General features: G+C 49.0%; 1 protein-coding gene across 1 annotated transcript; it reads right to left on the bottom strand.

Moving 5' to 3' along the window:
* Nucleotides 1–3,626: 3,626 nt before the first annotated feature.
* AMER1 (APC membrane recruitment protein 1) lies at nucleotides 3,627–23,665 on the bottom strand. The gene is made up of 2 exons (XM_045792159.2): nucleotides 23,513–23,665; nucleotides 3,627–11,868 (listed from the first exon to the last, which is right to left on the bottom strand). The coding sequence occupies exon 2, from the start codon at nucleotides 11,767–11,769 to the stop codon at nucleotides 8,371–8,373; it is 3,399 nt and encodes a 1,132-aa protein (XP_045648115.2). The 5' UTR covers nucleotides 11,770–11,868; nucleotides 23,513–23,665; the 3' UTR covers nucleotides 3,627–8,370.
* Nucleotides 23,666–23,951: the final 286 nt, after the last annotated feature.

Below are 23,951 nucleotides of genomic sequence, written 5' to 3'. Positions count from 1 at the left end.
ATCTATGCCTGTGGAGGTGAGCAGGAAAAGGACAGATGGTGTAGGAAGAATTTAAGCATCAAAAGGGGAAGGGTAAGAAAAGGACTGCAGCTTGAGATTCTATGTTCTCCAGGCTCCTCATCTACAGATGAATAAACTGAGGCTCTGAGACATCATCCAAATTTCCATCAGTTGTAGACAAAGCAGGGACTAATATGGTGTCCTGAATTTTAGGACAATGAATTTTTTTTCAATAAGGCAGTATTTTGTGATTTCTAGGAATATTCACATTTGTTTGTGTCTGTTGTCCTTCTATGTACTCACTTCCCATTCCCCCTCTCCTTGGAGGTAACCAGGCCCTTGACAGACCTCTTGCAAGAGCGATTTCACAGTGTAGAAAGCAGAAGCAGCCTGAATCAACCAAATCGATCATTCTCTTATGAAAGCTTGAAAATCCCATTGATTATATACTGTCATAAAGGAAGAGGCACTGGAAAGCCCAAAGAGAAAAAAAAATAAGAGAGATCCTTATCTCTCCCAGCCCCACCTAGAAAAGAAGAGTTCCTGATTCTGAGGCAGTAGGAACTCAAGCACTGCTTGAGTGCAGATCCTTAAAGATGGGGAGGAGATGGAAAATGAGGGTGTCAGTGGTGATTGGAATAGGTTAAAGATTAGTTGCCCTTGCCCTAATTTCTGAGAACCACAGTGTCCCCCGAATTCCTGTGCCACCCTTGAAGGGGCCCCCAGTCATGACTGACATGGAATTTTTTGCTTCCCTATTAGGATGGGGAGTTTGAAGTCATAATTTAGTTACAAAACAAAACAAAAGACTACCCACATCTGAGTTTGTGGACAGAGATAGATGCCCATTACATTTTTGTTTACTTGAAGAACATAACATTAATTTTAATCATGGCATTTGTGACCAGGCAGAGGATCCACTTCCTGTTAGCAGTGGGTGCTGCATAGGAGCCCTTAGGAAACCTCGTTAGATGCTCCATGTACTGGGAGAGCAACATGAAAAATGTGCTCAGGCATCCAGAGAGAGAAAGTGGAAAAGCAGGAACGAAACTGAAGGAGCAGAGGAGAGCAGCCTTCAAGAGCCCATCAGACAGCAGTTATTCTCAGAGAATAAGGCTTTTTCCCACTGTGGCTATTAAGTGATTTACAATTAAGTACCTCTTCATGAGGCAGTGCTCCAATTGATGGTCTGAGTGGTGGGAGGCCCGTTCTCCAGGCATCTAAGTGCTCATGTTTATTGACTCACTCTGCTATTCATCATGTTTCCCAGGCCACTTATTAGCAGGTTTAAGTGGGCCTACCTTTCTGGGAACAATTCCCAGAGATCCAAGGATGAGGGGTAGGAGTGGGGGAAGGGAGTCCCTCCCTGGGCTGGCAAGGGCCTCTTCTCTGGGCTTGGAGCTGGGAGACTGGGCTGGGCCCAGTGTAATAAGGAGGCAGCCAGAGTTCCCTTTTAGTTTGAGGATGCTCTCAATTAGGGCCTGCTGCTGGGGTCATTGCTCAATTCACCCTTAGCATCCCTAATGTGCAACTAACCAGAAGCTTCACTACAAGCCTGATAGAAAAATGCAGGAGATTTGGAGTCCACTTATTTGTTTGTGTGAACTTTGGCAAGGGTCTTAATTTTTCTGAGGCTCAGTTTTCTCATCTTAAAATGTACATAACAATAGTGTTAACCTCATAGAGTTAAGGTAAGGATTACACAAGATAATGTGGTTAAAGTGTCTAGTGCATGCACATATCAATGATATTATTCATTCAAGGATTGAGGAATTATTAGTAGTAATCTTTCTCTTATACCACATCTTCCACCCCTACCTGCCCACTCTCTTTCTCACCTTGACTTACAGTCAATGTTCTGAATTACCACAAGCAAGTCATTTCACTTTTATATGGCTCCTTTCCCACCTCTGTAAAGTGGGGATGAGATCATCTGCTCTACCCACCTGCTTCAGGGGACTTTTAAAAGATAATGGAGATGGAAGGAGATTGCAGACTAGAAAGTGCTCCGTCAGGTCGCTTGCTTTTATTGGCCAGGTCTGGATCTCAGAAGCCATGCAGCCCAGCTAAAGTGTAGAAATTATCCAGAGAAAGAACATGGTCAGTAAGGCTCAGAGCCCAGTGAGGGTAGGGGCAGTGGGGAGCTAGTAACTTACCCACAGCATCCTTCAAAAGATTTGTACAAAGGTATCTTACCTGTTGTGTTCACATCTGTTCTAAACAGATACTGGGAACAAAGGCACAACCCCAGTCCTTAAGCAGACCAGAGAACAGCACTGGAGCTGACCAAGGTGGTTTCCTTGGTGATCTAAGGAAGGTCTTAGGATGTTTCCTCTTCCACCAACATCCCCTTCCAGTATTACAAAGGACTCCCCAGGGGGTCACAGTGAAAGCAGCCATCAGTCACAGCAGAACAGGAGGATCTCTTACCATTCATCTTTCCAGCAGGTACAATGCACAAGTTATGTGGGATCCACACCACAGAAAAGAACTCCACCACAGGCCAACTGAGTCAGAAAGGGGTGGGGAGTGCTGGATTTAGGCAGTTGAAAATGTTCCATGGGTTACTCTGTGGTAGCCCAGTCTTCTGACTTGCATATGGAAACTAGTCTAGTCAAATCTATGCCCAATGCACCCATATATTATTGATGGAGAAACTGAAACTTAGAAGAAGGGATTTTCCCAAGCCCAATTGATTAATGAGGGTTAAAAATTAGGGCAGAAATCTAGGCCTCCCATACCACACAACCCCTTGAATTTTCAATGGATGTAATAAGACCTTCCTAGAAGGTCTTGCTCCAAAGGCCTTCTGAGCAACCATGACTCTCTTCCTTCTATGAGCAGTACCGGGCAGACAATTCAACATCTATGAATTATTAACTCCCCTCCCAGGAGCTTCTCTCTTCTCTCTCTCTCGTTTTTTGTTTTTTTTTTTTGTTGTTGTTGTTGTTGTTTTGTTTTTTTTTTGTTTTTTGTTTTTTTTGCTTTGCTTGATTCATGAGGTACTGGGGGCCACCAAACTTCTTTGCTAATCTGGGAAGGGACCCCAGGGAGTTTTCCTATGTGTCTGTGGCAGCATTATCTACAGTCTATAGCTGTTTCAAACAGCTACAATTTCAGGCCTTCTGGCTTGGGCATGGCAACTGGGAAGAACTCAAGGGAACTCACTAGCAGGTGTTTTAAGTCCTTGCTGATTATCAGGAGCCAGGGGTAAAACACATGCTTCCCCCTCAACCCCACAGCTGAATAGGTGTAACAGACAGCTGCCCAGGAAACATCTCTGCCCATAAACCTGGGTGAAGAATGTCATTCCTGCAGCTTGGCTGGAGAGTCCCACCATTAGTATTATCCTTTAGATGGAGCCATCAGTAGGAGGTCCATAACTCTGCCCCCTGGCTGGTGAGGATGCCAGCACACTTGCACGAACTGAGGCTAATTTTAGAAGGCTAACCAGCCCCTGGCAGTTCTCAAAATGTGAAAAGTGTGATGGAGAGTTTACCAACACAGCATCAGACAGATCCAGGGCAAGATTTGGATGAAGAACTGAAGTTTCCTCTACTTTACTTTCAGCTCTGGCTCTGTTTCCCCAATGAATGACCCCCACCCCCACCCCTGCCAATCTCCTTGCTTTCTCCATTTCCCTTCAAGGGCAAACCGTGGGTCACAGGCATGCTGCTGTGGAACAAACCACAAGAATGCACTTTTGTGACGGGGGGAGAGGTCCTTCTTGAACCCAGTTTATTAGCATTCAGCAAAAGAAATATATGTTGTAACAAATAGGCAGTGCATCAAGTTATCCAGGTGTCAGTGAGAGCTAGAATTGGAGAGGTCATAATCCAGACAATTATGTGATGACTCAGAGATAAGGAAGGGGAAGCTAGGGCACATCCCAGGACCATGCTCCCCATTTTACACTGGGAGAGAAAAAACTCTTACAGCTGGGGTGAGTATGTGCTGCAGTTACCAATTTCTTCCCTCTGTTCCTCCAGCCATTTTATTTAATATGATCTAAATATACATTCCTGGTTTCTTCTCCACCCGCCCCCATATACAGCAGGGAAAATAAGCACCAATAGTAATAAGAATAATAATTAAAGCCCTGCCTCTTAGTAGGCCCAACCCTCACACATATACATGCCATGTGGATTTTCTTCTTTGGAGTGACTGTAGGACAGAAAATTGGGAATCAGGCCAGCAAGCCATTACCGTGAGAGTCACTGGTCCCCCCATAATACCATTTGTATGTGAACGGGAGCAGAACAAGGAAGGGGAAATTGTGGTAGGGGGAGAGATACCCCCAAAGCAGCAAGAGGGGTCAAGGAGTTCTCCAACATCTCTTCTGGGCAAATGTCAACTGAGTTCTTGGAAAGGCCCATGCAAGGGTTTCCCCAATGAGATGGCCAATTAATTCATGGTGGTTGAAGCATCACTGCTATCTGTCTCCTCAGCGTCTTAGTAGAAAAGGGCATGATAGAAACTCCATGTCCTCCCCCACTGGGTGGAGAGTGTCCCCAAAATGCTCCCTTGGAGAAACTCAACATGACAAATAGCACAACATGGGGACTCATTTCAAAATGAAAGCACAAAACATAAAAAGGACAGAGAGAAAGAGGAGAGATGGGTACTTCCAGAAGGTCTACACGTAGGGAAGGGGCAAGGCCCAAAAGAAAAAGTAAAGCCATAAACAACATGCTATCTACCAGGTTCTCTATGCCTGAATCACCTGGCATTTGTCATAGTACCTGGGCATCTTTTGCTGTCCCTATCATGGAGGGAAGGGATGAACAGTGAGATACATTGGGATGAGGAGAGGGGAAAGAGGGAGGACCCTAGGCGGTTGAGATGGCAGCCCTCTGCACAAGCAGCAGCAATTTTTGTGTCAACTTTGTTTTGTTTAAAACTGTAAACAGCACCACTTAAAAATAAAATATATCAGAAAAGAACAATTGATAAACATTGTTTTCCATGAATATAAAATGCAAACAATACAAAAATAGAAAATTGACTTTTGATATATATATATATATATGTATGTATATATATATTAAAAACAACTTGGATGTAACATACACGTGGGTAAACTTGAAGTCTCCCTGCTAAATCCCCCATGCCTCCCTCTAGCAATTGGGCCCAGGGGCCGAGGGTGGGTGGGGTGGTGGCACTGGCAAGGGTGGGAAAGTTGCTGGCAACAGGATGAGAGGAACACACCCTGGGTGTAGAAAGCTACTTCCCTGCTTGGTACAGCATTGAGAAGGAAGAGACTAGTGTTGACCAAAGCCTTTGGCCCAGGAGGCTTATGGACATGTGCCCAAGCTGAGTGCCCCAAAGCAGGGCTTCCTTGAAGCTGCTAAAGCACTGAGAAACTGGCAGCCCTGAAAGAAGCCTGCTAGTTGGCCTTCTCTATCCACAGTCACTGGATCCCCAAAGACTGGTCTCATCTGAGAATTCCCAGGATCAGAGCTGTCTGGCACTATATAAGCCTGCTGGGTAGAAAGATGACAGCAGACATCTCTTCTCAAGTTGTATCTTCCTTTGAAATCACATCCAGAAGCATTATCCCAGGACCTCACAATGTAGACATGGTGTTCATCTGGTCACAGCCTAAGATATGTGGGCTTGACATCAACACCTTTAGTAGTTCAGGGAATATCTGGTGCCAGCCAAGCAAGCACTGGCTATCTTTGGGGAGAGGCCTGGAGGTTTGTTGGCTCTCCCAGTGTCAGCCTGTGCTACCATCAACCACATGTCCCCAGCTAGATCTTCCTTCCTCTTCTAGGCTGCAGCTGGGATTTGGCCATGAACTGCTTGGATATAGAGTGAGAGTCAAAGGAGCCTGCTTCTATAGCCATGCACCCTGACTGTCCCACTTCTGGTGGTAAGGATCCTGTCCTTGGGCTGGCAAGGATATTGAAAGAACTTGCAGGCAGCAATATTGTACAAACCATGAGATGTTGCTCAGTTCTAGGCCCTACTTTGTATTTGACCTTCCAAAGCCCAGCAAAGTGTGTCAGGATGATCGATGACTATTCCCCTCAGAGGCGTATTCCTCTCAGCACCTCTCTTACTGCCCTCTTCTCACTGACAGCAGGTTTCTGCCCTTGGCCAAAGTCTAACCATCTACTTTTTCTCTTCTTAGATAGGCTGGAGGCCCAGCAGGCTCTGGAAGCTGGTGATGGCTGTACTACCTGCTGTGGCTGGCACAGTTTACATACAGATAGGAGCTTGAACTGCCCTGAAGGACAAGCAGAGAGAGGGGAGGCAAGTAGTCGGGTTTCCCTTGTTGTAAAGGCATTCGGTGTTTACTTCCTGACAAACAGCCAGGCCTATTTCAGCCCCACCCTCCTAGGGCAGCTTTGGTAAGAGGCCAGATGGTTGGAATTTGGGCATTTCTCTCCAGCAATACTGTGCTTGGGGTGAGGAGAGCCTTCCTCATGCTTTCTTTCTTCAACTCCATGACTTATGTATTTCTTCACAATGCAGACAGAGTTAGCCTGGAGAGTTTGTCTGGTTCCCTTGAACAGCGGTGTTAGTGCCACACAAAGTCATGTGGTACTTCCAGGGGTGAAGCTTTTATCAGACAGGTTTGCTCTTTGTGGGAAGAAGCACTACCAACCCCAATCTGAGAAATAGTGATAAAAACCAGCACAAATACATTCCCTGATCAAGGGGAAGTTTGCCATAAAGTTTGCCCCCTTGACTCAGGGGGCCAATAGCCTCTGTCCCCAAGAGCCCTGCTGACCTCTTCTCTTAATAGGCATGGAGATAAGTGGGGTAAGGGACAGGGGCAGGGAGGCAAGGATTATAATTTGGGTCAAAACATCCAGGCAAAAAATGTTCCATATTATATTTCCAATAAAGAAATTAAAAAGGAACCCTCTCTTATTGGTGATTGAGAGGTTGAGCCAGGTTAGATTAGCCTGTTGCAATGTCTTCCTCACAACAACTCTTCTTCACCAGTATTTCCAAGCTAGTTTAACATGAAAACTGTGGATGGAAAAGTGAGTGTACCATTCACTCCATAAAGGGCTGCAACTGCCATGCAAATCAGAATCCTGCAGCTTGGCAGAGTAAGGGCAGGTCACAGTCTTTCCTCTCAAGAAGGGTGGTCTTTTTGGATGCTAAGGACTTGGCTAATTAGATGAAAGCTCTTTAGAGAACCAGAACAGCAGCCTAGATGCCTTTGGTATTCTGTCTTTTGGGAGTGCTAGCCTGGTGCCTCTGGAGCCTCTTTATAGCACCCAAATGAAGGGGTGGGCAAGGATTAAGGGAATTTTTTGCTTTGGGGGGAGAAACAATTTTCTCTTCTAAGAAGCTGGGTTACCTTGAGCTCTGCAATGTCTAAAATTCTCTCCTGCCAGCAGGGACAAATGGACCTCCCTCTCCTATCCTTCCCCTGCAACCCGCAAAAACCCTGACCCCCTATAGCCAAGCCTAATTTAGGCCGCTTCTCTTCCTGTATCTCAATTAAAAGAATATGTTTCTTGTGATGAGATTATGAAATTCCTTTGGAGTAAAACAAAAATTCAAAAGTGTCTGTAACTCAGACATCACAAGATTAAGAGAGGAAGAAGGAAAAAAATCCTATCATTCCACAACTCCAGCCTTATGGCAGTATCTACAATAGAACACTATTTTGTCTTCTGTTTGCAACTGAATGAATCTGATCACTCCAGTAAGGGGACAGCATTTTTGTCTTTAACCCAAGCTATGGCAGACCAGGTTAAAAGGCCCCCATCTGGTTATAATGCCAAAGTCCACAGCAATAGGCAGTGAGACACATGCTACTCGATCCTCTCTAAGGACAGCTAGCTGGGGTGGATAGATTATAATCATCTGATGTAATGGTGACAGCTATGCCAAGAGTGAAGGGAGTGGGGGTGGGGAGAATCTGTACCATTATTTCACATTGTTAACAGCAAACAAGCCCCTGTCCTCAAGTGGGAAGCAGTGCAGACCTGGCTGTTCATCAGTGGTTCCTCATTCACTGTATGTAGGGGGGTGGCAGGGGTGTTAAGGGTTCAGCCTGTGTCAAGGATGCATGCTATATATATAATCACTAACTGGGCAACTGGAATAGGCACAAAATTACAGCATCCCAAACCCTGTATGGGTAGCAAGAAACCCCAAAATGAAAAGTTGGAGCAACAGAGCAGCAGCAGCCTCCTGGGGCAGATGTACTCAAGCCGAATGTGACCACAGATTGGCAGATGAGGGAAGTGGGAAAACAAAGGCAAAAACTCATTGAAGCTTTCCTTGGTCAAAAGGATTTTCAAGTTAAATAGCAACCCCCATCCCCCCACCCCTCTGCCCAACCCCTGATCCCCATTCACATGCTCAGGCCCCATGCCCCCACTCCAGAATAGATGATGACTATTCAGCTAGCTTTCCATTCACAGCAGTGGAGGAGTAACTGGTGGGGAGGAGGAGAGAGGCACCTTGCTCAGCCATCTCCTTTGACATGTCAAGGCTGGAAGCCCTGTAGTGAATGGGTTGAGGCTGTTGGGGCTCAGGCTGGACCCTGGGCAGCTGAGGGATGCCATGAGTGATGCCCACAGGCTTGGCCTGGGACAGAGGACTGGGGCTGAAGCCTCCAGAACTGGAGGAGCAACTGGGCTCATCAATGGGCAGCAGCATATCTTGAGGCTTGGCCCTCACATTCTGAGAGGCCTGTGGCTGCAGGTTATAACAAGGGACCATGGGCAGGGGTAGGTGTGAAGGCCGAGATAGCTGAGGCCTAGATATCCCAGGTGCCCTTGGCTCTGGCCCTGGTACTGACAGCAACATTGATATGGCCACAGGAGGTATGCAACAGGCTGTCTGCCCATATGGAGACTGGCCAGAAGACGCATCCAACTGGCTGGGACTTATCCAGGCAGGGCCTGGCCCCACTGGGAGAGGACAGGGAGCCCAGGCAGGCCAGTCATAGGCCCCTGGTGGTTCAGTATAAAGGGACAAAGGACTGTCTCGGCCCCATTCTTCCTCCTCCTCTTCTTCTTCATTTGAATCTTCCTGCTGAGCCTGAAGCTCATCAGACACCATGTATCCCTGGGGAAGGTGGGAATTGGAGAGCTCCAGTTCCAAGGTTTCAGTCGTGTCCAGGGATCGACTCCTCCTATTGAGGCCCATAGCAGCAGGTGGAGGCCGAGGGTGCATGCCAGGCAGTCCCAAGTAGCGAGGGAGACTGCTCACACCCCAGGGCAGACCTTGGTAGAATCGGCTGTGGTAGTTGTTGAAAGTGTGTTTCTGGTAGTAGCCCAGCTCAAAAGCTTCCAAGGATGCTGCAAGGTCTTCGTCATTGTGGAACTCAGGATTCTCTTCACACTTGCCTTCCCCATCCCGTTCCACATCAGCGATATCAAAGGTCACCATAGGGGGCAGTTCAGGGAGGTTTTGAGTGAAAGACGAGTCAGAGTCAGAGCTGCCGGACATGCTGGAGAAGAGGTTCCCGCTGCTGGTGAACTCCACAAGGGCCTGTGAGAAACTCACAGTGGCATTCCCTTCCTTCTCAACCTCCTCTTCCTCTGGCTCCTCAGGGGGTGAATAAGTAGGGTAGGCCCTCCTTGGAGATCCTCCAAAGTTTGCTTCTTGCATGTCTGGCTCAAACATAGCATCACTTTGGAAGAGCTGCATCAGACAGGTACTTTGATCTTTCTTAGAGCAGATTCCCTCAAAACGCTTCTCCAGAGGACGGAAGTCCCTCCAGTCTGGCTCACTGCTTGCAGTGGCAGGGAAAGCTGAGGTGGTTCCCCGGTGGGAAGTCTGAGAGGTCCCTGACACCCCTGTTACCAGGCCCATCACTGATGGGCCTAACGGCCTCATCTGATATTCCGTGATGGGCTTCTCCTGCCAGTCCTGAACCTCTCGGACTTGAGCCTCTTGAGCATGGGCCTCTCGGGCCTGGGCTTCCCTGGCATAGGCCTCTTGGGCTTGGGCCTCTCTGACATGAGCTTCTCGGGCATGGGTCTCCCTGGCATGAGTTTCTTGGGCATAGGCCTCCCTGGTGTAAGCCTCTCGGGCACGTGCTTCCTGCGCCTCTTGGGCCTCAAGCTGCTCTCGCCGAAGCTCCCAATACAACAACTGTTTCTGGATGGTCACTAGCCGTTCTTCCTCTGTCTCCATTGCCCCAGGTGGCCGAGAGGAAGAAAAGGGCTCAAAGTTCAAGAAGGGGTCAAATATCACAGAGCTGCGACCATGGAGGTCATAAAGACAGTCATCTACAGGTGGGGATGTCTCAAGACTATCATCTGGCTCATAGAACTCATACAGGGCATCTCCGCTGTAGCTGTCTCGGGGCAGACAATTTCTGTGGACAAGCCCCAAGGCCTCACCTGAATCATCCTCAAATCCAGGTGTTGTGGAGTCATAATAACCCTCATCACTATTGGGGGCAGACTCTTGCTGGTCGCTCTGAGGAGTCAAAAGGTCCCCAGGGGTTAAGCCAGGATAAGATCGAACTGAGTCAAGGAGCATGTAGCCATGGTGGCCTGGGGATGTGATGGGATGGTAGCCCAAATTCAGATTGGACCTTGGGTACATGTGGGCACTTGCCCACAGATAGTCTAAGTCATAATCTTCCTCCTTGACACCGTCTTCTTCCTCCTCTAATTCCACCTCCTCATCCTCCTCCTCTTCCTCCTCCTCCTCATCCGGCAAGGCCATTTCTTCCCCACCTCCTTGGTAGGTCACCAGGCAGGAACTTCTCTTGGTCCCATCTCGATTGGCCCTCTGGCCTCCAGAGGCCATGCTGTCTGTCATACTGTCCATGTCCTGCTCTGCTATGATGTCACCACAACCTGTTAGTGAGTCAAAACTTTTCAGGGATGTGACATCCCCAAACAAGAGGCTTAGCTGGTCCCCAACAGGGCCATTTGGTGGATTTACCTCTTCTGCCACCACCTTCTGCCCTGTTTCTGGACTGTGGGGTTCCTCTGGGCCACTGACTTCAGAGGCAGGCTTGGGTTGCAGAAGTGCTGAGGCATAGGCCTCCTTGGGTTTTTCTGGATCTTTAAAGCCTGTCTTCTCAGTGACTGCTGGAGAAGACTCTGGTACTAAAGAAACTTTTGGTCCAGGAGCATCTTGGGATTTGGCATTTTCCTTTCTGGGGGCTTGGAGGATATCCTCAGTATGGGGCAGAATGGCTGAGCTCACACGTTCATGAGGCCTGGCTCTGGCCCCTTCAGGCCCCTTGGCCCCTAGCTCACTTTGTTCAGCCCTAGAGACCTTGCTTTTCCGGTGACGGCGGATACTGCTGAAAAAGCCTTTCAGGCCTTTCTTTGGCTTGGGTGCAGAGGGAGCCTTCACAGCCCCAGCTTTCTCTGTGGCTCCAGCCACAGATGTCTTGCATCTGGAGCCTGTCTCTAAAACCCCATGGGCACTCTGGGAACTGGGAAGTTGGCAGGGTGATTCAGGCAAGGGTAAGGCAAAGCTGGTTCCTTCACTGACAATGTCTTCAGGGCCACAGGCTGCTTCAGTCAGGCCATCATGAGTCTTGCTCTTGCTAAGACCCTTCTTGGAGATGCATTTCCCAGAACCTTTGCTTCGCCCCCCTCCAAAGAAACTAGGCAGGGTACAGATGCCCTTCTTGCCACCAAAAAGTTTCATGGCAGTTTTCCTCAGCCTACCTGGGCCAGATGAGGATGGCTCTGACACTGGCCCTTCTGTTATCTCAGCTGCCTTGTTCTTGGCTCCTTTCTCTGCCCCTGGGTCCTGGGTGTCTATAGAGGTTACTGCTCCCTTGCCCTGAGAAGCTTCATCCTTTCCAGTCTCCATGGTGATAGGGACAACTCAGGTATGTTCAGCTGAAAAAGCAGCCTTCTGCCTTCCAAGCACTGTTATAACATCATCAGTCAGGAAGCATCCCAGTTGGGTCTAGAGAAGATGAGAAAAACAAAGATAGAGAGAGTGTACTGGTAAGCTAGCAGCCAGGCTGGGTTTGTTTTCACAGGTGTCTGTTATTTCAGGCTTGAGTGGAACCAGAAAGAAAGTAAAAGAAAATGTAGGGAAAACCTTAATGCATTCCATATGGTTGGCTTGCTGGGCCAGCCTTCTCTGGGCCCCAAGGCAACAAAGTCCTGCATTGAACAACAGACAGCAATCACCCCAGCCCCTCACTGGGTTACTCCCTTTAGGCCACCCTAGGCTCTGAACACTGGCCAAGGGGAACTGTAGATGTGGGAAATGCCCAGTTGTCCTACTGACTGCAGGAGGAATTATCAAAGGGGTAAGGGAGGGGGAGGCAGGAAAGGCAGCAGGGAGGTCAGCTCCGATGACACAGAATTTTTGAAAACCATCTGGCAAAACAGCCCATTGAGTCCTCACTGGGCTCTGCAAGATCCAGGCCTCAATTTCACATTAGTTGGGGTTCTCACTGACATTTTTCCTGGGGCTAGAAAGAAAAGTAGACCTGAAGCTTCACCTCTTCCCCACAGCCTCCCTAGATTGCCTACATGTGCATGCTCAGACCTTCAGAAGCCCAGAATAGGAGCCTCACAGATCCACATTCCAGAGCTGCAATCCAGAATCTGCTAAAAGCACATGGTGGCCTTCGGGCAAGGCACTCTCTAGACTTCAGTATCCTTGGTTCAAGAGGCCTAGCAATACTTCCCCCTCATAGTGGTTATGTGAGGTCTAGGTCAGACTCTATTGACTCTTCTGCTGGGAAAAAAATTTAATGTGGCTCTTGGCAACTGGAACCCCCATGTTCCACTTTAGAACCATGAGGCAAATTATTTCTTCTCCACTCCCCTCATTATTTTGACCCCCATGTAGCTCCCTATCTAGAAAGGGAACTCCTTGAAGGCATAACTCCACATGATTCATGTTCCTGGCCTAGAAGTTATCTCAACAGTTATTAAATAAATAAACCTGGTACAAAGCACACCTTTCTGGTCTAGGCTCCCAATCCTCTAAACATTCAAATGCTACAGAGATGGAATAAAAATTACTATCCACCACCTACCCCAACACATGTCCTCCACCCCAAATCTGATACATTCATTCTACTGACCCCAGCTGGTTGACAGATGGATTGGTGACCAGCCTGCTAAAACCTAATGACCTATCCCTGGAAAGTTCCTCACCACTGTGTCCCCTCTCTGCAGGGTAGCCACCAGCAGACAGGGAGCTAGGGTAAAGAAAGGAGGTAAAACAACTGCTGGGAGCCAGAAAGAGACAGGGAAGGCTTGCTGGTGTCTCTGGAGTAGTTTGCCAGCACATCAACCCTATAATTGGTTACAACAGTAATAAGACTCACATATTCACCTGCAGTGGAAGATTATGGATCAGCACTGGGGGTGTAGAGAGACTGGCAGCTAACTAGCCCCTGACCTAATTGGAGGAACCCTCCTGGAGCCCCTGATCCTGTCCTGCAAACATTAATTTTGTGCCTTGTGCCTTGCTTAGCTTCACACTTGAATCATCAGTGTGACCAGGCTTCCATCAGGAGCACTCTGCATAACTGAATATTAAAGTTGGAGCAAGATAATGGCTGGTTATCCAGAAAATAAAAGAGAAAAGATATCTGATCCCTTCTCTGCAGAGATGTGTAATGTTATTTGCTCAGGTAATTTTTTTTCCTGGATGACATATTTTTACATGATATTGCTCCAGCTCAGCTCCTCCTTTGTTTTATGAAACAAACCTCTCCTGAACATTTGGTAAGTGATAGACTTTGAATTCAGTTCTACAAGGTAGGCCAAGAAGGGGGAACCCCTAGCTAGTACTTTTGGGGGAGTTCTTAGGCTAATAGGGAAAGGGTCCTATATGTAGGACACAACATAATAAAAGTCTTAAAGAAGAGCCATCATCTTAAGATGCATGTTGGAATATCCTTTTTCATACCTTGTTATCATATCCCAGGATAAATCTGAAAAGCAGAAAGACACCCCCTAGGTTCAGAGAAGCTGCCTTGAGAAGGCACTCAATCTGGGCCTTGTCATACAGGAGTGAGTAGAAATCGCAATGATTTAGGGTAAGAGATGAGTGAGACTAGTATGTATGGCTGGGCATCAGGAAGACCAAGGGCCAAGTGAAAAACCTTATGGGCCTAAACATCCTTGTGGATAGAAGGCTGAATTTCCCTGCTGGGCTTAGGGATGGAGTTCCTGTGAACAGAGGGATTAGGCAAATTGAATCTTAAAGAGAGTTGCTTTCCAGAACCTCGATGCCCTCCCTAGAGGGCAGTTTCTGTGGGCCTTCTCTTACCCTTGCTCTTGTGCTCAAGAGCACAAGGGTGCTTTTACCCACTAGGGTAAAAGCCAGCCCACTACTTTCTGCATTGTCCCCTTCCCTGCCACAGGAATCTTCAGTGTGTTGTGGAAGGAGCCATAAGCTGCAGGGCTGGGTTCCAGGCCATTCCAGGGGACCCTGAACAGGCCAAGGCACCCTTCTGAGGCTTGAGCACTTATGAAATGGGAGATCACTAGAGTGGTGTGACAATTAGATGAGATAATGGACACCAAACACACTTCGTAAACTGTAAAGTGCAGTGCAAAAGGGAAAGGTTAACATTATTGTTATTATTACCACCTTCCAAGTCAGATCCCAGTTTCTTAGGAAGTAGTAGGCCATGTGTAAAAGGCCACTTGTTTGGGAAAGGCATTCACTGTGGGAAGCCTGCGGGACCAGCTGCCTTGGCCATGCTGAGGAAGAGCCAGGTGTAAGGGGATTTTAAAAACAGGAGTGTGGATTTATACAAAGTCCTCTGCTAAGGGCAGTTTAAAAAGCATGTGTGTGGTGGGAGTGGGTGAACTAGGCAGGGGTATCTCTGGGACTGGGATCCTCTCCCTACAACTTCAGGCCCTCCTCCTAACTAGGACCAGGGTCATCTTTGCTGGCAAGGACCAGCCTTGAAACTGTGTTGTCTCCCATTTCCCTACCTTGTCCTTCCCAGGGCCATGCACCTCCCCACAGCCACCCATAATGTCTATGCTTATGTCTCCCCAAGACAGTAGAACAAGAGGTAGAAGGGATCACCCATAGCTGGTATCCCCAGCCCTACCTAGCTACCTCTAGCCCAGATCCCTTCTCCACATTCCTTGCTACCTTACTTGGTCCCAGTGTTGTCCTTCACCAATGGGCTATGTGCCTTTATTTGGGACCATAGAATTGACTGGCCAGGAGAGTGAAGTGGGGTAGAAGGCAAAGGGGACTGCAAGGGACAGACCCTATAACCCTTTCAGGTTGGAGCTGACTTCCCTTATGGTCCCTGCCAAGGAAGTGGTCCTGCCAAATGCAGGGCCCCTCAACCCTTGGGTTTCTCAACTTGTGTGGCTAAGTTTCTCGTGGACTGGTGGGTAAGGGAACACTCTAAGGCTACTCTGTGGCCCCTGGCAGGGGCTGTTTATTGCAGCTACTGCTATCATGGCAGGGAGTGGGATGTGGCCATCTTTGCTCCCAGGACCAGCCTCAGGCCATGCTGGGACCAGTGGAAGGCTGGCTTCAGGGCAGAGCTTTTTTTCCCCTCCCTTCCTCTCAAAACACAAGCAGGAGACCAGCCACAAACTTGCCCCAGGAACCCTTCTTAGGAGGAAACAGCTGCAGCCAGAGCCTTACATATTTTGCTCCCAGCTCAGCTTCCTGGGGCTAGCTCAGCCAACGTAGAGTTCAGGGAAGAAGTATATGGATTCATGCAGTAGCTCCAGAGGCCTGACCTTAACCAATCACAGTTCCCTAGACCTCTACCAAGCAGTTTTCCTGGGGGTAAGCCTACTCTGGGCCCATCTTGCCCTTGTGTATGGGGGCATGGTAACTAAGGAAGCAGTGGTGAGGATAGAGAGCCCTTCCCGCAACAAGAGTCAGACCATTCTGCACTATAATCAGCTCTGCCTACCTGGGGGAAATCTAGCAAGTTCCCTCAGTTTCCTCAATTGGAAAATGAGGCTATTAAGAGTGTTTACCTCTTAAAACTATTGTAAGGAACAAAACAAATGTATATCTGTATACCAAATAAAATTCATTATATAGCAGAGGCTCAAACACATAGCAACTAATTTTTTAAAATATTTTCTTTAAACTATACTTGGACAATTTCCAGCAGCAAAACCCCTTGGTTTCTGTAAGTCACCAAAACTCCTTGGGCCTCAGTTGCCCCAAATGGTAAATGTAGTTATCTCACAGCAGGCTGCTCTTTTAGCCAACCTTTGATATTCAGGGACCTAAAATGTTGCCTCCAGTCAGCTACTGGCTAGTAGTTCCAGATTATCTGGGAATTTCAACTAGCCAGGTTCTGTAGCCTAGGCCAGAAAGATCAACAATTCAAATTCAGCTAAATGTACCAACATCAAAGGAAATGCAAATCAACAGGCACCTTTCACCCAATGGGGCACTTACCAGTTTACAAAGCACTCCCCACTCCCTTACCTCCCATTTGCCATTCCCAGCAATCCATTAATCAGTCCTGGTGGGAGATGCTAACTCCTCATCACCTTGTCACAAAAAAGGACTATCTAGACTTGGGAAAAGGCTTACCTAAGTTCACACAGTGGGATGGAGACAAAGCCACACCAGCCCCCAGGCTGCTGGAGTCCCCATTCCAATGCCATTTTGCTGCACAGGGCTAGCTCCCAATAGAAGGAGGAAGACTGAGAGCAAGGACTGTACAGTTTCCCCTCACACCTGAAAGCCATCATCTCCCCCTCCCCTTGCACCCCTCCTAGCCCAGCTGAGCTTTCTCTGAAGCACTTCCATTCCTCACTTGGCTGCCACTGTTTTGGCCCCACCTAGCACATTCCAGAAAGCGTGCTGACTTCAGAATACAAGGGCTGCCAACCCAGACTGTGGCTGCTCTTCTCATCAGCAATTCCACCACCACCACTCCCAAGCTGTGGAACACATTCCTTTACTCTCCTTTTCCTTGGGAGATAAGTTTGAGGGGGTAAAAAAGGTTCAAACAGAAACTTGCCACTGGGGACAAAGATGCAGAATTTGAGCTATTATTTAAAGAAAATGACCTATGAGATGATGTGGAACCGGAATCACCCATTTCTAAAGCCCACAGCCAATGTCCACTCTCAAAACCATTTGTTCAGGGCCTGAAGTGCTGCCTCACTTGGCATCCTTTTGTGAAGCTATACAGACTGCTGGCAGAGCTATATCCAAGCTACCCCTGCAACCACATGTCCCCTAACTTGCAGCCTTACTATTAAGGAGCACCTCCTCTCAAGTGGGTATCTCATAACCTCTAGATGCAGCACAGACCCCAAAATGGGCCTTCTTGCTTGGTTCCCATTTGCCCACCACCAGCCGCTCAAATGAGTTAACATACTCAGCCAAGGGTAATTCATTCTGGCAGGCCTTGGTCTATCTGTTCATCTCTCTCAAATGGACCCTCCTTCATCTTATAGTCACTACATCTAGCACAGAGCAGGAGCGCAAACAACATTGGCTCAACTGAAATCTAACTCAGCTGGAGTTTGTCAGCCCAGAACTAAAATGCCAGTTTCATCCCTTACAAGTGGTGGGGTTTGAGAAATTGGCCTAACTTCTCTGAGACTCGAACACCTTATCTAGAAAATGTAGAAATCCAATCATGCAGGATCACTACAAGAATTTGAGATGATAAATGGAAAGGGTAGATTGCTCTCTAGTTACTGAGCAGAAGTTCAATAAAAGACCCTTGTGATGGGGCCTCTTGCAGCCACCTTCTCTACTCTAGCTCCTCAGCTGCCAGCCCATGTTCTCTGAAGATGATACAAGCCTCTTAGCTGAGCTGCCTCTGGTCCTTACCTGCCACAACACTGAAATCCCACCCTTTCCCTCCCCTTCTTCCATCTCCTCCACACCTTTGCCAGATTCATTTTTACAACCCTGATTTCAGTGCATCACTCTTCTACTTACCAAATTATTACACACCGCCTACAAGATCAGGGTCAAACCCCTTTCACTGACCTTCAAGACTCACTCTCCCTGCATGCCCTTTGCAGGTTTCCTAGCCTCACTTGTCTATCCTTTAGCCCCAAATACATAGGGTCTTCTCCAGTGTAGTAGGTATGGTCACCCAGACATCACTTCTTCCTAGAAACTGGCTTTCCTGGTGAGCCTTTTTGATGCCCCACTTTCTCCTCAGGCTGCTGAGGTTCCCTGCCCAGCTTGCCTGGAATGATGGGGGCTCTGGGAGCCAAGCCATCTATTTGCTACTCCCCTCTCAGGCTCCCAAACCTCCTTAGAGAAGAACATATCTGAGGTGGGTGCCATGCCTGCTTAGGAAGGCTTCTATGATGTCAGTACTAACCCAGCAAGTGTGACAACAAAGACCCCCCACCCAGTTCAGGTGAAGAATAAGAGGAGCCAACTCCATGGAAACAGAGGTGACAAGGCAGCCAAGGAAAGCCTGAAGAGGAACAGCTGGGCCAATGAACAATGGAGACCCTGAACTTTCCCAGGTATCCACTTCCCTATATATACCATAGCCTATGTAAGAGACCAGGTAACGAAACCGAGGCTTGGGAGGGGATCAGAATCAGTGTATCAGTGTACTTAGAGGGAGAAACCTTGAACTGAGGGGCAAGAGCTTTATGTTCCTGTGTAACCTTGAGCAAATTCCTTCCCTTTTCAGAGCCTCAGTTTCCCCATCTAGAAATGGAAGAATGAACTAGGGGTCTGCTTGCTCCAGGCTGTGTGAGAAGCTAGGAGAAGGGTAGTACTGTGTCCAGTTTTCTAGTGGCTGCAGAAAGAGGAGGTATGGTGGGGGCATGTAATTTTGGGGGTCCCAGGCTTTAGTGGAAGGCCTGCATGCCTAACTGGTTAGGCTAAGTCCACCACTGCACTACAGTCCAGCCTCACTTCTCATGCCTCCCTCTACAGAACCCAGCTCAACACTTTATTTTTTTCAAAATGCACTAGGCCTGGCCTACAAATATTTCCTATATGCCCAGAGGGAAGGGGGAACAGAACAGGTCCGGTCCAGCCTGCTCTTCCCTGAGTAGCCCCCAGCAGGGAGAGTTGAGGAGCACTGGCTGGAAAAGTTGGGTTAGTATTGCTTGTAAGCCCAGCAGGGAAAACAAAAACAAAAACAAAAACAAACAAACAAAACAAAAAACCTGCAGGAGAGGGGCGCCTGGGTAGCACAGTCGTTAAGCATCTGGATCAAGTCCCACATCAATCAAGTCCCACATCGGCCTCCTAGGCTGGGAGCCTGCTTCTTCCTCTCCCTCTCCCCTGCTGTGTTCCCTCTCTCGCTGGCTATCTCTCTGTCACATAAATAAATAAAATCTTTAAAAAAAAAAAAACCTGCAGGAGATGAAAGCACTGAAGGCTCTGCAACAAGAACTGCAGATCAAAAGGTCCCAAATGCCCCTGTAGCACCAGTATGCCTGCCTCTGCTGCCACCAAGCCCCCTCACATTATTTTCTTCATTGTCCATAATTATCCCCTAATCCCAAAAGGGGAGGCGTGGAGAAGCAATGTGCCCTCACTCAGCTGGCACCTGCACCTTCTCAGTGGTTCTGGTTTCCCTAACTTTCTTCCTGGAGATACACTTACACATGCACAAGTTTGAAAAATAAGACCAAGGAGAGGAGATGAAAAACCCTGTAATTATTTAATTCAGAGAACAGAAATTGGGAGTGGGAGAGATGGTTTAACGCCCATGAAATCTCCAATGGTTTGTTAAGCAGGAGCAACAATAGCTAGCTGCCCCCAACCTTACTGCCAAATACTCACACACACACACACACACACACACACACACACACATACAAACACAAGCACACAAACACATGCACTCATGCACGCACAAACACGTGCATGCACACAAGGTTTATGTATAGCATGTATAGCAAGGTTTATGTATAGCAAGGTTTATGTATACCAGAGGCTCAGATTAGCCCTAAGAACTTCCTGGCAGTGTGAGATGTGTGACCAACGAATGAGTGATACAGGGAGGAAATGCCCCCTCTGGAGGATTTACCTTTATCACCTAGTTTCTCAGCCTGGATTGATTCAAGGCAGGGAATACTGGAATAACACTGGGCATGCCCTCTTCTAGCCTCAAGAAGCCTATCTGTAAGTGAGGGGGCTGGAAGCCCCTTTTTCCTCTTTGGTTCTACAAACAAGCCAGTGACCTGCCAGACTTGCTGTTATTTATTTCCTTATTCCCCTGGACAAGCGGAACAGGGTTGTCCCCATGCCTCATACACATACTTTCAGAGAGTGTAAATGCAACAGTTCTTGAGGAATTTTTAACACTTCCACTATACTAAGAGAAAATCATTGGACTTCCAACTTCTTCCAACTACCTCCCCTCCTTCTGAAACTTTCAGCCCCCCCCCAACAGGCTGCAGACCAAGACCAAGAAGGAAAATAGACATGAAAGGGAGGTAGAGTTCTTTAGATGGGGCCCCCAAGCAAAACCCAGCAACCTTCTCACTCTTGAGGAGTGGATGAGGTGAGATTAGAGGTTAGTTAATAAGATTTGTATTGAACAAAGGCCACTGGAGACAGTGGGATACAGTGTAAGAGCCCTTGCGCAGGAGGCAACAACCTATCCCTAAATGGAGTGTGACCTTAAGGAAGTCCCTGTTGCTTTCCAGGACTCAGTTTTCCCATCTTGTAAGCACAGGAGTCCAAACTGCTGTTCCCTGAAGGCCTGTCCAGTTGGAAGGATGGGGATCAGCAGAAGCCTGGGCTTCTAGGCACTCTCCTTCAACTTCACCCCCTGCAAGGCTTAAAGGAAGCCAACATGGTACAACTTCCCCCCTAGAGATAGCTGCCCCTTGGTTCTATGTCCAGATCCAAAGGTGACCTCTTAGAGTCCCAATTTAGAGCATGCTTCCAATCTCTAAGACCTCTTTCTAAAATCCCATTTTATTATGGCATATTTGCACACACACATAGAAGTATCAAAACCTCCCAATTTTCCATTCTTCAATGGGCCTTTCTCCCATTCTCCCAAGATCAGATGCCCATTCCATAGCCTGGCATTTAGGAATCCCCACCCCTGGGCACCAACCTCCTCTCTACCTTAAATCTAACAATCTCAACCAGAAAAGACTAAGTCACATCTCTCAACCTGGCTGCCAACCACCCCCTCCCATTCCTAATTTTGTTTATACCACTACTTTGCCTAGCCAAACCCCTCTACTTTCTGGAAGCTTCCAGGGCGATCACCCTGCATATACAGATTTCTCCTCTCTCTCCACAGTAGTTTGTCTCTAGGCTCATGAATTAGCAACCAAAGATACATGTAGTCTGGGATCTGGGCAATACAGATCTTGAGCTTGTTGTTGAAAGGAGACATCATGATTTTTTTTTCTTGTAGTTGCAACCCATTGCCCTTATCCATTCTTATTAGGCATACTCAATAAATATCTGAGCCTTGAGTATCATTTCTCTAATCACTTTCATATGGATCAGGACAAGTGCAACTTGGAGAGGTAAAGGTCTTCTTGAAAGCTCCACAAGACAGCAAGTCTTTCTAGAGCATTCATGAACTACTATGCATTCCTAGGCTTTGAAGGGGTTGTGGCTGAGTTCAAGGTTCTATTTACCCCTCTGATGGGTTCTGAGAGAACCCAGACATCCATGATATTAGAGAGACAAAGTAGAGGCAGGGAAACTTAATTATAGTTTGCCTCCTATTATAATTTAAGCCCCCAAATGGCCAAGGGACGCAGGCAAGCCTGGAGGAGTTCTGAAAAAGAAGAGGTCATTATGGGTTGCAAGAGACAGGCAGAAAAGACACCTAGCAGAAGGTGGGCCCAGAGGTGGGGCCTGAGAGGGAAAAGAATTTGGGCAGTGCAGGGTGAGTGGGTTTGGGTGTGAGGAAGGGAGTTATATGGGGAAGATACATTAGATGGCTGCTGGTTTGAGGCAGGGCAGAGAGGAGGTCCAGCCCTGAGCTGGAGATATCCAGCTGCAAATAGAGGGTTGGTTTCCTTTGGTGCCTGCTCGAAGTGGCAAGAAGTGACTATAGTATATTATCTGCAGTCCTGGCTGGTGTCACAAAGGTCCCCAGCTAGCCTTCCCCCAAGTGAGGGATTTACTCCTCTCAAATACCCAGGTTTTGCAGCCCACAGGGTTCTCCACCCTCAGAGGCTGGTCAAAGGTCCAAGAGGAGCCTGCCAGGCCCCTTAGTCACTCCCTCTCTCCTGTTCTTTGAAAAGGCCTAGAGTTTATTGCCAGAGGCAAACCATGGTGCAGTGACTGAGCCATGGGTGGGGCCAATGAAGGGAGTTGCACTGTGGGGAATGGGCTCTGCTAAAATGCCCTCCGGTGGTGCAGGGAGTCCAATAGCACAGTGCCCTCCACCTAGCCCATATTCATGCCTATACAGCAGGCTGGCAGAGCCACAGAGGGAAATGTTTGTGTGTAGGAGGAGGCTCCCCTTGACCCTGAGGGCCATGACAGATGAGCCTGACTAAACCGAGGCTGGCTCTGCAGGGCCAGTCCAGCTGCTACCTGGGCACCTGGACTGTGGAGCACATTGAGGGCACAGCCCCTCTTTGCCAAGGAGCCTGGGCAAAGTCCTGCAGTCAGGTGGTCGCCAGTGTCAGAGGTGTCTGCAGTAGACAATGACAGCAGCTCAGCAGGCTGTGTATTTTAAGTAACTGCGAAGTTGGAGGGTTTGGCTGTCTTTCTAGCTCTCTCACGCAGACCCAGAGGGTGCGTTCTCTACTACAATAATTGCTCCCTTGGCCTCTAGCACAGAAATCCCCCCACCAACACGATGCTTATCGCTATTTTTAAACGGGAGGCAGGAGAGAAAAAAGCGACCAGTGCTCTCCGAGGGGAGAGGAGTCAAGGCGTGTGGGGACAAAGCGGCCTTGCAGATCTAACCCAAGGACTAGCTTGAGCTGCAGCTCTAACCTAAGGTCCAGCAAGAACTCCGCTGCCAGCCCTCCTGTCCGCGGGGGCGGGTGCCAGATGTTCCTGGAGGCCCAGGAGCAGGGGGTGCGGCTGGTTGGGGCCCGCAAGGCCGCCATTCGTAAGTGGGCAGCCCACAGGCCCAACTCAGCTCCCTGGCAGACAGTGTGGATAGCCCAATCCACGCCAAAGCCAGTATCCATTGGGCCCAGGCCAGCGCGCTGACTCCGTCCGCAGAGAGGAGAAGGAGGCAGGGGATGCTCGGGAGGGAAGGGGAGACAGCTGGGCCGCTGGGGTGAGCAATACCCTAACACAGCTGTTCCAGCTAGTGTGCTACAACAAAGCTGCGGAGCTCCAGGCCTACAAATGCACCGCTGGGGGTGCTGGCTGGCGGTTCCTGTCCTGGGTCCGAGCGGTAGCACGTGCGGGCCCCATCCCCGCCTCCCCCGAGAGCCTGGAGGCATGGCCCAGGCTATCCTGCTTGCCTGCCCGCCCTCTGCACCCCCTCTAGCCCCGGTCGCCCGCGCCCAGGGGACTCTGCTTTGCCCCTCACCAGCCAGTCCTCAAGGCTGGTTCCTAGGGGTAACGGAGGGCGGCCCGGACGCCCACTGGCCCAGCCCTTGGAGCCCCTCTTCAGGCGGCCAGAGCGGAGCACGCGGGACTGCACCGGACGGCGGGCAGGCGGAGGCTCCTGGCTGCGCGCAACGCTTACCCGGCCCGGTCGAGTTTCCAGCCCGGTTATTGTCTGCTGTGCCGCCCTGGCCAGGGCTCGAGCCTAGGCTGCTGTGGCTGAGATCGCCGCCACTGCTCCTCCCGCCGCCGCCGCCGCCGCCACGGCTCCAGTCACCTCCTGCACTGGGTCCCCTTCCCCAGCCTTGGGGCAGCTCCCCCATACCCCCTCCCCAAGGACTCCGCTGCCACAGGGTGGGGCATCCGCGCCCTGATTGGCAGGCATGTGGCCCAATCGCCGCGGTGGGAAGGCGTGTCCCAACCCGCCCACTGTTTTCCTTGGTGCATTGCCCTTTAAATGCAAATAAGCCCGGGCGTGGTGTTGGCAGGAGGCGGAGAGGATGAAGAACCCCTCGCTGGGACTCCCCATTCCCGCCCCCACACTGGGCGGATAGTGGCTTGGCTACCCAGTGAGCTCGCTG

This window comes from Ursus americanus, chromosome X (assembly GCF_024610735.1).
Source record: "Ursus americanus isolate L20-20 chromosome X, mUrsAme1.1.p, whole genome shotgun sequence".
NCBI classification, from domain to species: Eukaryota; Metazoa; Chordata; class Mammalia; order Carnivora; family Ursidae; genus Ursus; species Ursus americanus.
Note: the sequence above shows the minus strand (reverse complement) of the source record. Positions and strands in the feature narration are given on the sequence as shown.